This window comes from Lepidochelys kempii, chromosome 3 (assembly GCF_965140265.1).
Source record: "Lepidochelys kempii isolate rLepKem1 chromosome 3, rLepKem1.hap2, whole genome shotgun sequence".
NCBI classification, from domain to species: Eukaryota; Metazoa; Chordata; order Testudines; family Cheloniidae; genus Lepidochelys; species Lepidochelys kempii.
Genome location: NC_133258.1, coordinates 167,511,044 through 167,525,893, shown reverse-complemented (window position 1 = coordinate 167,525,893; position 14,850 = coordinate 167,511,044). Strand labels below are relative to the sequence as shown.

The 14,850-nt window shown below is 42.2% G+C and overlaps 1 protein-coding gene across 1 annotated transcript in view; it reads right to left on the bottom strand.

Moving 5' to 3' along the window:
- KCNH1 (potassium voltage-gated channel subfamily H member 1) overlaps positions 1 to 14,850 on the bottom strand; it is a 312,972-nt gene that overhangs the window by 258,694 nt on the left and 39,428 nt on the right. Inside the window, exon 5 of the mRNA XM_073335290.1 lies at positions 10,543 to 10,661. Within this exon, the coding sequence (XP_073191391.1) occupies positions 10,543 to 10,661 (119 nt within the window). The remainder of the gene's footprint in view (positions 1 to 10,542; positions 10,662 to 14,850) is intronic.

Genomic DNA, 14,850 nt, shown 5'->3' with positions numbered 1-14,850 from the left:
TCAGGCCCTTACACTTTTTCCTCAAATAAAAAATGTGAAGGCTTGCATTGGCTCAGTGATAGGAGAAAATTGAGAGGAAGATAAAGGCATTGCCAGAGGGAGATGAGTCAATGCCAAACAAGTGGCATCTGGGAAAGCTTTTTAGATCTTCCATTTTTTTCATGTTTACTATAGCATGGCCATTAATTTGCTTTGGAGAATGGGGAAAGGGAAAATAAATTGCTGCCACCTGTAGGACGAGATCAGACAATATGCCCTCACAGGAGTTATCCGCACATCAGCTTTTTAATATCATTTATATGCAGACTTTTATTTGCAGACTTTGCTGAACCTTTTAAAATGATCTTTTGTGAGCTGATGGCTATTTCCAACAGATTAAACTGAAAGGAAAAAAGGAGAATAATCGGCTCTTAGATTCTGTCTTTATAAGCATCCTAGGGCCTGATTCTTTGTTCTTCTGCACCTTTTATGGTCATTTACACCTGTGCAGAGTGAGTGCAAAACAGCACCACACTAGAATGATAGCATTTCACACTCATTTTGCACAGATGTAAATGACCGTGTGAGGTGCAAGGCTGTGGAAAATCAGGCCTGATGATTGTCAGAGTCCAACATTTTCTACAGGAGGGGGCAGCAAGAGCTGATCAGAGCCATAGATAGATTACTCCTGGGGGAATTATGCGCCACTGCACGTGTGCAGAATTCATTTCCCCGGTAGATTTCTTTGCTTACACACAGAAAAATGACAGGGAAACAAAGGGAAGCTGCAAGAGCAGTCACACATCACTCTCTAGCAGTGCAGGTACATTGCCGGAGTGGCCGGCGGAGAGGTAAATCACCGCAGGACTAGCCCCCACATCCAGACCCCCATGCCACTGACCCCCAACTATCTGTCCAAACCCCCACTCCACCAATCCCCACTCCCCAGCATCCAGACCCTCCCCCCCACACTGAGACCCCCATGCCCAGACCCTTCCGTTGAGCCCCAACCACTTTCACCTGGAAGCCCCTGCAGGGTCCTATTGTGCTGCACCTGAAACCCCCACACCCAATAATCCTCTGTGCATCCAGATCCCCCCACTTCTAAACCCCCCACTGAGCTGCCTGCACCCAGATTATCCCACACAGAATCCTCTCACACTGAGCCCCTCCACATTTGGATCCTGCCTGGTTGAGCCTGCCTGCCCCACACCTGGTACACCAGGCACAGAGGGGCAGGGCCCCAGGGTGTTTCTGGGGCAGGCCCTGGCCTTGTGCTGTGTCAGGATCAGATGCAGTATCACCACTGAGTCTGTGTCCGGGGGATGCGGAGCCAGGGAGGCTGCAGGGTGATCTCCCACCTTTGTACAGCCTGTGCTCCCCATTGCCATGCTGGACCCTCTGCATTTATTTATTGACAAATAAAACTTGCAGAATTTTAAAATATTATGTGCAGAGTTTTTAATTTTTTGGCGCAGAATGCCCCCCGGAGTAATAGATTTGCAGACTGCGTACACCCAAGATCAAACAGAGAATCATCAACAATCCAGAACAATATGAAAAATGCAGGCAAACGTGACCTCCTATGCTGAACTTAGTTTCCAGAAACAGCCGCAAAACAGAGGGTCAACATGTGAGGCTGTAATTAGAATCCTAATAGAGCACTCCGGGCTAGGATTTGGTCCTGGCTATCACAAAGCATTCCTGGAGCCATATCCTGCCAGCCCTGGACCTTATTCATCCAGTGCTCCATGCGACAGGAAATCTGCCCTTGGGTGGTTAGAGAAGCTTGAGGTGATGCAAGGTGGCAATAACCCCCTCTCTATCAAGAGGCTGCAGCCAACCACTGCCATCCCCCCAAAAGTATGTGGTACTGGCTGGGGCAGCGGCTTGGGCAAGTGCCCATGGATGAACTGATTCAAAACATCCCTTTGAACCACTGTGGGTGAATCCAACTATTGGCTTCAGTGGGAGTCTGCATAAGAAGTAATGGTAATATATAGTCCCAAGTCTGAAATGCAGTCTGAGGGGCAAGCGGACTCATCCAGACTACTCATCCATTGCAATAATTGGTCAGCATGCACTTCCCATCTCTGACAATAGCAGGTATAACCCAGAGTAACATTCTGCAGGTCAGTTAAGTAGATTTTAGTTATAATACTTAATGGTCCCAGCCACTGCTAGAACATTTTTACCACCTCTTAAATGCAGGGCAAAACCGCAGTTGCCTCTTGTAACATGCTGCTGAGGATACCCAGAGCTGTGAGCCACTGTGTGACCTCTCTGCCTACAAAAGGGAGAGTTTTGCTGGTGATTAGATTGTGTCTCACTTTCCTGCCACACCGGTTTGTCTTCCTCACCAGCAAACTCCTCAATAATCTCCCAGCCTAGCAGGTAACTATCAGTGAACTCTAGCCTCTAAGCTCCTCAGAGATGCTTCTCTGCAATGTACAGCCCCTACCACTGTGCTTTCACAAAATATATCAAGTTTGTGCTCTGCTGACTTGTCAATACATCACAGCTTATTCATTTAACTGGGGGGTAAAACACACCCTTCCCTTCAAACACAGCACCGAATTGGTTTATAGTAAAAATATAGGTTTCAGAGTAGCAGCTGTGTTAGTCTGTATTCGCAAAAAGAAAAGAAGTACTTGTGGCACCTTAGAGACCAACAAATTTATTTGAGCATAAGCTTTCGTGAGCTATAGCTTATGCTCAAATAAATTGTTAGTCTCTAACGTGCCACAAGTACTCCTTTTCTTTTTAGTAAAAATATAATAAGTTTGTTAACAAAAGACCATGGATTAAGTGATACCAAATAAAAGAGATAAAACCAGAAATGGTTACAAGCAAATAAAAGTGAAAACACACATCTAAAAGTCTAAAATTTAAACTCAACAAGCTACAGCCTTGGTTCAAGGTCTATTTCTTACCAATCTTTTTATTTCCAGCCATGGCTGACCCTCTCTCAGTCAGGACTTTCCACAGAAGAACAAGGTGCTGGGTTTCCTTTGTCTTTCTAGGTGAAAGATCTTTGCTTAAGCAGGTTTCTCACCTATGTTTAGTTTCCTGAGACTTCAACCCTCTTGGCTGAAGGGCCCATATTTCTCATCTTGCAACAGGTCTGGCCCCTTGTGTCTGTCCAGCAATGGATACCAAGATGGTGTCTTCTCTCTCCTTCGATCTTCCTAAACTCACACTTTTGTCCCCAGACTCAGGATGATCTCATGCTGTTCTTCCCTTCCTGTGGGCTTCCCATCCCCCTGATGATTCATATGTAAATTGGGCTTCCATTGTTTTAATTCTACTAATCTTAATTTATATATAAGACAGGTAGGTAGCTGTCTTCCTTCCTGTCTGGGAGAAAAACTGATTCTCTCCTTTTGGTCACAGACTTTAAAGCATAGTATTAGTGAGTAACCGTAATTCCTCATCTAGTGTTAATACATATATTTCACAATGATATTAATCACCATTGTCACCAGTTCACATATGATCATTTGTATTTAAAATGGGCCATGGAAGTTGTGACAGTAGTGAGTTGGGGTCCACTGGCCTGGTTAGACCAGCTGAAATTCACTGGTACATGTCAGGTAGTTCCTGGCCATCTGGCACTGAGGTGCTCTTGGGGGTCATACTACTTATGCCATCAAAAGGTCCTTGGAGACTAGGGTTGTCATTTTTGGCATACATCTACGTTAATCTCTATCAACATTGTTACTTTAATATAGCCACAGGCAGACATTCTGACAACCATCCTGACAACCACCTTTTAAATCTGGAAATATACACATGAATCTTGACAGTGAAAAACCCTGAAAACTAAAAATAACCTGTCCTTAGTATGAGTAAACTATATTTTAGAATTTAGGTTCTACAGGTGAAATTTTCAAATCCACTCAGAATGGCCTAATCCTGAGACCCTGAAACTCAATGGTAAAACCGCCAACTCTTAATTAACACTAAGAAAATCTTGCTTTATGTAAATTAGAAAAACACTGTCTGGAAGCTTACTCATGTATTCACATAGGTATATGTATGATAGAAACAAAGAAAGGTAAGATCTATCTGTATCTGGCCTAGAAACTAAGGGCCAAATTCTGGTCCCAGTTACTCTGATGTATATCAGAAGTAACTTCAGTAAAGTCAGTGAAGTTACACTGATGCACAACTGAATTAAGTGTAAGGAGAATCAGACCTTGAGGCTCAAGTCATTATGAAGATATACAACTTGACTGCTTTAGTTTCTTAAATGTTATCAACAATCAACAGAATTACTCTACCTTTATATATGAGAGGCCCAATGACTGCAGCATAGAAAATAAGAGGATTTAAGTCTGTCTTCCTTTTTGTTTTGTAGATCATGCTATTCTGCACTGAACTGAAAGGCTCACGGCTTAGTAATAGATATTTCACCTCTAGGTCTCCAGTTCAAATCTAGTCCAGGTTGAAAAGGACCAAATATAGCTAACAACTGATAGCTACTTGACCTGTTTAAATTAGTAGTTAGTCTCAGCTTTAGCTGAGCTCCTCACAGAGATATGTGCATGTTGCAAACACCATCAGCACATCTGGGGTCTTGTTGCCATTCTCAGAAGGAAATCCAAAGCCACAGAGACTGAACTATCATCTCACCCATGGAGAGGGAGGCAGAGGAGTAGGTCAGCTTGTACTGTGCTCTACCTGTTCTGTAGATAACCAACTTGACTTCTGTCTCTGGAGCTGCCAACCTGGGAACTTTCACAGGCACCAAACTCTTTTTTTAAAAATTGGAGGAGGAATAAACCCTCTAATGAACCTGACTGTTCTAAATGAGTCATCACAGGGTTGCTTTTGTCATTAAGCACTAGCAGCGTGCCCAGCACTGCAGAAAAAACACAGAGAAAGACCCAAGAAGATTACGACCGAAGGGCTAGGTTTTGCCTGGCAGCTGTGTAGGTGTATGGAAAACTGGGACGAGCTGTTTCCCCGCCTTGAGCCCCTGACATGAGGGGTGACACACAGCCCAGCTGCTCCTTCATAATGCCTCCAAGAATGTAAATCACCCCCAAAGGGGCATAAAAGAGCAGGGCCTTGTTCCCACATCCTCTGCACCAGCCAGCAAAGCTAGCCAAGCACCGAGAGAGGCACAGCCTACACCAGCTTAAAGGGTGGTGTACCGGAATGCTCTCCCCGCGCATCTGTGAGCTCTGGAAAGGGTTGTGCCACCCTGAAGCACAATCCTCTTTGGAGCACCCACCTGGGAGATGTGCCCCAAGACCTGTGGCAGTTACCAGCCTATGTGTACCAATTCCATTCCAGCTAGTAGCCATGCATTTCTGCTCCTGGGCAGGGGGCGGGGGGAGAAGAAGATGACCAGAAAAGGAACTATGGAGAAAATGTAAGCAACTGATGTTGGTTGTAATTCAAAACATGTAATAAGTAAATACCTCATTACTATCAGAACTAGACGCCTAAATAAGTGAAACCAACCTATTTTAGGAGGTTTTTTTTTTTTTCCATTTTGTGTTTATAGCGCAATAAAAGAATTATTTATTTCAGAAAGTTATTAATAGTAGTATTGCCCCAATTATTTATGATTCATCTGCTACTACTATAGTACTATCTGTGTTTATTATTTTTGGTAACAATGCCTGATGTTTTAATAGCTCTTTAAAGCCATAGATTATTATTTAGAGTGGAGAAGTGACAATTTTCATCAAAGTTTTGCCAGGCTGTATTAATATTTTTAACATATCACAAAATACAAATATTTATACCACAGACTTGTTACAGAAATGGGGATTGGGTCAACAGTCAGTACTCAAAGTTAATCAACAAGCTGCCACTGTAATTTGTTTTAAGGTCTTTTATGATTGAAAAAAAAAAATCAATCATTTGCAGCCACATCTCCCTTTTGCATTCATTCGCACTCTCACACACAAACACAACCCTGGTGGGCAAAGAGTCCATGTTCTAAGTTTCAATTTGAAGTAGATATTGAGTTATAAGGCCCTGAAAAGGAAGGTTGACAATGGAAATGCTGGTATACCCTTTATTAAGCAGTGCTGCCAAGAGCCACTATAAATTTAACTACTTTTATAGCTTATACCTATTGCGTTTTTAATTGTGACATAATCTTGTGAACACAGAACTTCATGGCAAATGTACAGAATAAATCAGCCAATAGCATCAGTACAGAGAACACGTACAGTGCCCAATGGCCAGGGACAAAGGCTCGTAAGTCAGCTGCGGGGTGGTCAAATTGTAAAATATAAAATTAGTTTATATTCCATTGCAACTTCATTACGTCTCTTTCAAAATCATAGCACGTCTTAGCATTTAGTATACAATACATTTCAGAGTTTTCCATATTAAAAATGTATGCTTGCCATGGCCAGAGAAATCTAAACTTGTTACTATCTGGCAGCTGTTCAGTGGCCCACGCGAAATGAATCGGTGGTCTCCACTTAGCGCATGGTGAATGAGTGTCCACGTCATACCACCAGTGTCACAGCACAAACTGGCACTCTCAGCAGAGAGGCCAAGAACAGAATGGGCATGAAGACAAAATTATCCTCTCAGGGTCATACTGATAGAGGGTAGAAGCTTACACTGACATTTCCCACACTTTACCTGCTCAGTGGATAAACAAAGGCCTTTTGCAATCAAGCACCTTTCTTGAACTCAGTTAATTTACAAGATATTACTCCAATAAATACAGAGACTTCGAGAGCAAATACCACTGACAGTCAGTAGAGAAAAAAAGATGAATTTTTAACTTGAATTTAATACTCTAAACCGGCTGAAGTTTATTCAGAGCGGTAGAAAAGCGCTCACATAAGGCTTGCAAATACATTGTCTCATGTCCAGAATAGTCCAGACACTTTTATAGAACAAGAAGGCTACCAAGCTAGACCCAACCAACCACTCTAAGTAAAGATAAATGGTCCTGCTTCTGATTACACATACCCAGCTTTTACTCTGGTCTAATGCCTTTGGCTTCAGTACAGTTACTCCCAATATACAATGATGTAAATGAGATCAGAATCAGACCCAATGACCACTTTAAAACAATGAGTGCAATATTCAAGTGGCAATTAAAGGAACTCATTCCACACATGTAAAATAAGTTCCTGCCCTTTATTAGTAGAAACGAACCTGCCATCTGCACCAGTGCAAAGTCTTATTGAACACATTATCCACTCATTGAGTTCATTGGAGCAACTGTGAATTGACATCATGAGGCAGTGATCCCTAGTGGACAGAACACTCAGCTAGGACGCAGGACATCTAGGTTCTGTTCCTGGCACTGCCATTGGCCTGCTGGGTGATATTGAGCAGGCTTTTAACCTCTGTACCTCAGTTTCCCTACCTGTAAAATGGGGATGATGCTTATCTCCTTTGTAAACTGCTTTTAGCTGTACCAGTGAAAAGTGCTATATAACAGCTAGATATTATTATTATTAAATGAAATCAGAAACTGGTCTTGTGTTTCTAAGTTCTAGCATGCACTGGAAAAAGGAAAACATTTGAAATGAAGGAAAGAATGATTGATGATAGGTCTTGAAGTTCTTTAGAGGTGTGTGAAGAAGGCAGAGGTGGGGAGGAGAGTTGCCCAAAATTCTGCCGTATCTAAGCTACCACAAGGCGAAGGCTTTCCCAGCAGTGCCAGCCATATAGGACGACTACTGAAATCAGGTTTTCATTCTTGATTAACTGAGTGCAGAGAAGACTCAAAGACGGAATACACAAGCTCCGTAGTCTGCATTGCCACAGCCACATACATGTGCCTTTTCAGGCTCATGTTAAGTTACGGTGCAGATATTGGCCAGGAGCTCACCTGTTTTTCATAGAGATCATGATACATATTGGAGTAGGTTCTCAGAGGTGCTGAGTACCCACACCTCCCACAGAGACCATTAAGCAATGACAGATTTAGCTACTCTAAAGTCTTATCTACACCAAGACATTTTGTACCTGTTGTCAGCAATTGTGGCAATTTCCTTGGTACAGACAACCAGCCCATATGGCTGGTTGAAGTGCTTGGGTATACTGGGCTAACCCATTTTCAAGACCACATCAGGAAGACCTTCTCTAAACTGTTGTCATCACCAGTGCAGCTTCACCTGTTGCTGACAATGGATGCTGAATGTTCTCGTGTAGGCAAAGCCCATGAACCCACTGCATGATGTTTGCGACTGTCTCTCCCTCTAGTGGCTGGAGCCCTACCAAGGGGGTACAAACCCTTATGCTGGTAATACTTCCTCCTTGAGTTCAGATGGAAAAGGTGGTTGTAAGTTCTATACCCACCCATCTGCACTGACCACAGCCCACCCAACGCTTGACCTTTTCATGATGCCGTTTGATCCTCTTTCAAATCCTTGCCTGACACTCTGCCTCCTTAATTATTTATAGGATCAACTAAATAGTGTCCTTTGCTTCCCTAAACTGTTTTCAGCATTGCTATGTGCAGTTATGCAGCTGGTTCTGTCCACTCTATCATGTATAGTTTATAATCAGTCTAAAAGATTTCAGGATCCTATTGGCCAAAAAGCAACTTGTAAATGACTTCAGTGGGAGTTGGGTCAGACTCTTACATGGGTACAATTCCAAATTATATGAAGGAGAGTTGCATCCTTGAGGGCAGAATTGGGCTGCAGGAGTTGGATATATTTTTAAGACTGAGAGCACAATATTGGAAGTGTGCACTACTGTAGACATCAATGATGAATGGCAGCAGAGTTGGGTTTTTCCCCCACATAATAAAGCTGTGCACTCAACATGGGCCCCAGCTGCTGAAAGACACTTAAGATTTCTCCCTCCTTTTTTGTCATAATGATATTGTGGAGTTAACAGGAGTAAGGAAATTATTGTGCAGAATTTCAACCATTTTACTTACAGAATTGTCTTTCTAAATGAAATGAATTCCAGTAGTAGACGACACAAATATATTTGGGCAATCTCAGGCTCTGCAAGTGAGTGAAAGGGCCACAGAACCAATTACAGACTAAGTGACCTTCTGAAGCTCCCACACAGCAAAAGCAGCGTGGTCTAATTGGTAAGGCACTGGCGTTGGAGTCAGGCGTGCTGGGTTTTCATCTCAGTTCTACATCTGACAAGCTAGGTAATTTTGAGCAAAATCACTTCACTTCTCGGTGATTCAGTTCCACATCCTGTAAAATGGGGATAAAGATCTATACCTTCCCTTATAATTGGCTCTGAGATCTACAGATAACAATCACTATATGAGAGCTAACAAGCATAGTTTATGTCAGATAAATATTAAAAACACCTGCCAGCCTCCTGAACTCTTTTACTGTAAGAGATTCCGATGAATGAGTGAGGTTCATGTGTGGAACCTGATGGAAAATGACAATCCCTTTTCAAGTGTATTCCTAAATTACCCCAGAATTTATATGCCGAATTTTGGCCCAGAAAATTTTTTTACAACCGATTCATAAACCCCTCAAAATAAGGGGCCTTTAATGAAACACCAACAGAGTTAGCAGTCACAGTGACTTTTACTATCATTACTTTGCAATCACATTGCATTTGGACTTCTCTAGCTTCCTAAAAGAAAAATATTATTAGGTCCCAATGTTGCAAGAAACTACGTCCCTTCTGGGAGTCACTGGCCATCTCATTAAGGGTGCTTAGCACCTTGCAGACTGTCTCTCAATGTGGTTCTGCTCCTGGGAAAGCTTCCATAAAGTGAGTGGATGGCTACAATATTGATCAACAGCAACAAGAGAAGACATCTGACTTCTGAAGACCACAAATCCTCAGATCCAGCTTCCTCCTAGATGTTCTCCCAGCCCTTTCTACACTGACGGTCCTCAGCCAATAGGTATTTCCTAGGCTTCTCTGCTGTACTACCCATAGCTTTTCCCACCCCAGTTATGCTCACATGAGCACTCGTAGATCCTAGTGAACTTTGAGATCCTTGGAAAAAAGGCAACATATAAGTGAAAAATACTGGTTAGTATTAATATTGTTATATGACCTCTCTGATGACCATATGAGTGTAGATCCTAATATTATGCTTAGTTTAAGTGACATTTTATGGACAGCACTTATTGATTCATTTTCCAGGGGGACTTACTGCATAGCACGTTTGTTCCTGGATTCCCTCCCTTCCAAGCCTGAACTTAATGGCAAAAGAGCACAAAGGTGCATAGCTAGTATAGAGAGAACATTGTCAGCTACATGAGGACATGGAAATATTATGTAATCACCTTTCCCCACGGTTAGCCCTCTGAGTACCTTTTCCACTGGATTCCTACTTTCCTTCTAGTCTTCATCATATGCAAAAGATATGTAAACTAGGTCTAGTGTAATTTCTCCATGGATAAGGTCTTGGTAATTTGGGATGAAATGAGACCTACTTACATCTACCCCAGTAAAGATGGAAGTACTTCACTTACAGTGGCATTTAGGTGTGTCATTCATCTGTAAACTGCACTAGAAGACAGTGATTTTAGGGTAATGAATCTTGTCTTCTGACTACACGTTGAAATTCCATATACAGACATACGGATTCAGCAATCACAATCTAGTCACATGCTCCATACTCTCTCTCACCTCAGCAAGTCGAGAATGCTTGTGAACGTTCTCTCCTTTCTGCACGCTTGGAGCAAGCTGCTGCAAGACGCCCCGGCTGCTTGTGAGGGCTCGTGTCAAGCGAGCAAACTTCCCCCAGCCTTGAGAAAACAGAACAAAGATTACACAATAGCTACAAGAAACAATATGGAATTGTATTTCAGGAAGACTCTCCTAACTCCAGGGATCAAATTCAGCAGTGATAAAGGTGGTATAATTTAACCACATGCCAGGTGGAAGGGAATCAGTAAACAGATGTCAGAGTAGTATAGTGGCCAAAAAGTGTGGCACTTCAATGGCTGTGCAAGAGGACAGTTACATGGATTGGGTATTTCCTGGGGACAAAATTCTGCCCTGGAATGATCACCTATTGAAGTAAGTGATCTGATTCAGATCTCACAACAATGCAGGAGATGTTCCTGACCTATCCAGGTGAGAGACCAGAATCGGGAACAATGAGAGTTATAACAAGAAGTGAATATGGCCCCAGATGTGTAGGGGATGGTGTGGAGGTAATCAAAGAAATAGACGATACTATATGATCTAACAAAAAAAGTGCAGATTAAACCAGCAACATGATTTTATACCCTCTGCAGATGAAAGGAAGGACAAAGCAAATACATTTTTCAAATTTTATAAAAACATTCAGCTGCCGGGGAGGAGAATTTATATGCTGAGTTTTAGCCCAGAACAATTTTCTACAACCAATTCATAAACCCCTCAGAATAAGGGGACTTCAACAAAACACCGACAGAGTTAGCAGAAACAGTGACTTTTATGATCATTATTTGCAATCACAGAAACTCAGCCAGAACATGCATTTGGACTTCTCTAGCTTCCTAAAAGAAAAATATTATTAGGTCCCAATTCTGCAAGATACTTAGTGCCTTCTGGGAGTCACTGGCCATCTCATTAAGGGTGCTTAGCACCTTGCAGACTATCTCTCTTAATGTGGTTCTGCTCCTGGGAAAGCTTCCATAACCTTCTGCCTCCATTAAGAAAATAAATAATACTATTTTTAAAGAGCAGCCTGGCTAGCTAATGTGCAAGTCTCCTATTAAAGTCATTCGGATTTGAGTGGTTAGAGTGCTGCCCAGTACTTTGAATGTTTCCTGTCAATGCCCTGTTGTGAAAGTGTTTGCTGGAATGTGTGTTTACTAAATAAAAGGGTGACACAATAAAGAAGCAAATTACATGGATTTGCTGTTCAGCAGAATCTTCCTAGCCTGGGGCTGAAAAGGTGACTTGACATATGTTTCTTAAGGAAAGTGCAAAGAGGCAACCCTAAAAAAAGGGGTGGAATCAGACAAAGAAACAGTTGTCGAGACAAAGAATGTCTCTTACAAAGCCAACACTAAAGCCTCCCTTCCTTTTAAGAAGGTCTGATTGATAGAGCTGGCTGGAACCAACTGCCTATTTCCTGGAGAGTTTAGCAGTAATTAGACTTTTCATTTCCATCCATTGGGCCGAATCTCACCTGAGTAAGGAGCATAGTGTTTGCCCCAGAAAGAAGGAGATCTCTTCAGAGAAACAGATTACCTTTCCAAATACAGAAGCAGATCCTCAGCTGAGGTCAATCAGCACAGCTCTATTGACTCCAGTGCAACTATATCAATTTACATCAGTTGGCCCCAAATCTGTTTATGTTTCACAATAGTCAGACTGATACATTTTCCTGTCAGCTTTTTAACATAGTACATTTCTAAGGAAATATTCTTCCCTTGCTGTCCATGAGTAAGTCTCATTAACATTAATGGGCCCAGTCCTGAAGCCCTTACTCATTTCTTATTCAGGCAAAACTTTAAGTAGGCCAGTAGGTGTTATGAGAACATGGCGGAAATTGCTCCTAAGGGCCAGGTCCACAGCTGGTGTCAATGAGCATAGATCTTCTGAAGCGAATAGAGATGGTGTAAGTTGTTATGTCTCCATTAGCTTTAGAAAATCTATGGTCATGGATACCAACTCAGAGTCTGGCCCTAAGATCTTCCTTTGACATAACTTGGATACCAGCATGACTCCACTGGAGTTACTCCTGATTTACAGTGGTGTAAGTCAGTGAAGAATCAAGATCATCGGATTTAGAGTGGTGTGCATCCAGAGAAACTAGGGGATAATTTGTTCAAGTGGCAGTAAATAGAATCACATGGGTTTACAGTCTCAGACTTATAGTATGTGATATGAATAAAGCATGTACACCATATGAATATTATTAGCAAGTAATGTTGTCCGTGGTGCTGAAATGAAGTGTACTTTGCTGTGTATAAGTTTCAGAGCAGCAGCCGTGTTAGTCTGTATCCGCAAAAAGAAAAGGAGTACTTGTGGCACCTTGGAGACTAACCAATTTATTTGAGCATAAGCTTTCGTGAGTGCTCACAAAAGCTTATGCTCAAATAAATTGGTTAGTCTCCAAGGTGCCACAAGTACTCCTTTTCTTTATGCTGTGTATAAAGATTAAGGTATTTAACATATTGTTTTGTGTGTAATGTTGCAAAGCCAAGCACTCAACAGACAGGAAATGCCAGAATTAAGGCTGTCCATATGAACATAATTTGGCTCCTTTGTCCACATGTATTAAGATACAGTCTTTAATTACATGATCTCATACAATTTTCCCACCAGGATCCCTGCCTCATTCAGTGCACAGGATGGACAGAGCTCAATTAATGAGCAACTATTCAATATTTTATTTTATCTTCATTGAACAATGTGTGGCCCTAGGCCTTATTTATTTCACACTATTCAAACTCTGCCCTGAGTGTGTATGTAATGTTCCAGGTTTTTAAAAAAGCAAACTGTGGAATCATATTGACACCCACATGGGTTATCAGAGGAATTGGAACGTTTGGATCCACTGCATGGGTATCTTCCCCTTGAGTTAATGGATTTACCAATAGCAGTAGTAGGTTGTCATCCTTTATGTGGACCAGGGTTAAAGGCAGATGAGACACACACATTGCCGGTGGGTTTTACAGATGTTTGCTGAGAGAAAAGAATGAGGAGACTTGGAAATCTGGGATCCCATTCCACGTTCAGGAGGGGAGTCTATTTTAGTGGTCACCTTTCTGCCCCTGTCTCCCTCAGTCTGTACCTATTCTAGTACTGTCTTTTCCTCATTGCCCCACTGCAGCATCTCATTGTATTTCCCCACCTCTACCTTCTTATCCCAGTCCTACTCTAATCCTCTGACCTCCCTGTCTAAGTCCCAGTCTTCTCCCCAGTTCAGGCTCCTCATCCCAGTCTACCTATGGGCTCCTTGCCCAGAGTCCTAGTCTCTCTCCTTCCCAGATGTCAGTCCTAGTTCCATAGATTCCAAGACAAGAAGGGACCACTGTGATCATCTCAGCCAACCTTCTGTATCACACAGGCCAGACTTTACCCAAAATAATTCTTACAGCATAGCTTTTTAAAAACATCCAATCTTGATTATAAAAATGTCTGTGATGGAGAATCCACCTTGATTCTTGGTAAATTGCACCTCACTGTTAAAAATGTACACCTTTTACCGGTCTGAATTTGTCCAGCTTCAGCTTCCAGTCATTAGATTGTGGAATACCTTTCTCTGCTAGACTGAAGAGGCCATTATTAAATATTTGTTCTCCAGGTAGGTACTTATAAATTAATACAGTTACTTCTTAACCGTCTCTTTGTTAAGCTAAATAAATTGCTTTCTTTGAGTCTATCACTACAAGTTTGATCATTCTTGTGGCTCTTCTCTAAACCCCTCCTGTTAACTCTCCGTCCCAGGTTTCCCATCCCAGGTTCCTTGTCTCGATCTACATCCCCTGCACCCACCAGTCAGGTTCTTGTCTGTTCTGCATTTGAGACAGGTCACTTCCTCCTCCATACTGCGTGGTCATCAGCAGGGGGGCACTGAGAGCACAGAGAGACTCTCCCTGTTCTTAATTCTGGTTTCCATGACCAGGATGGCCTGCAGCACCAGACAGCACCAATTTCAGGGAAAAGCCTGCTCAGCCCTGCAGACCTGGGCTGGAGCATGCTGAGTACAGATAGAATCCTGAGAGAATTTAGTGGACAAGCTTTAACAAGTCTCTACTGAGCATATGCAAACAAAGGTTTTTCAAAGGTTTATAACTTGGCCAAATATGCTCTGTTTTCACAGGGATGGCAAAAGGCACATTCCTGGCCCAGGGCAATTTCAAGTCTTTGCTCCAAAGCATGAAAGCATTAGAATGTCTCAAAGAAACAATTAGAGCAATTTTTTTTTACCATGGACAAGCTAAGACATTTTAACCTAATCTCTTTCTCTGATATGGCTCAACCATTGTTGAG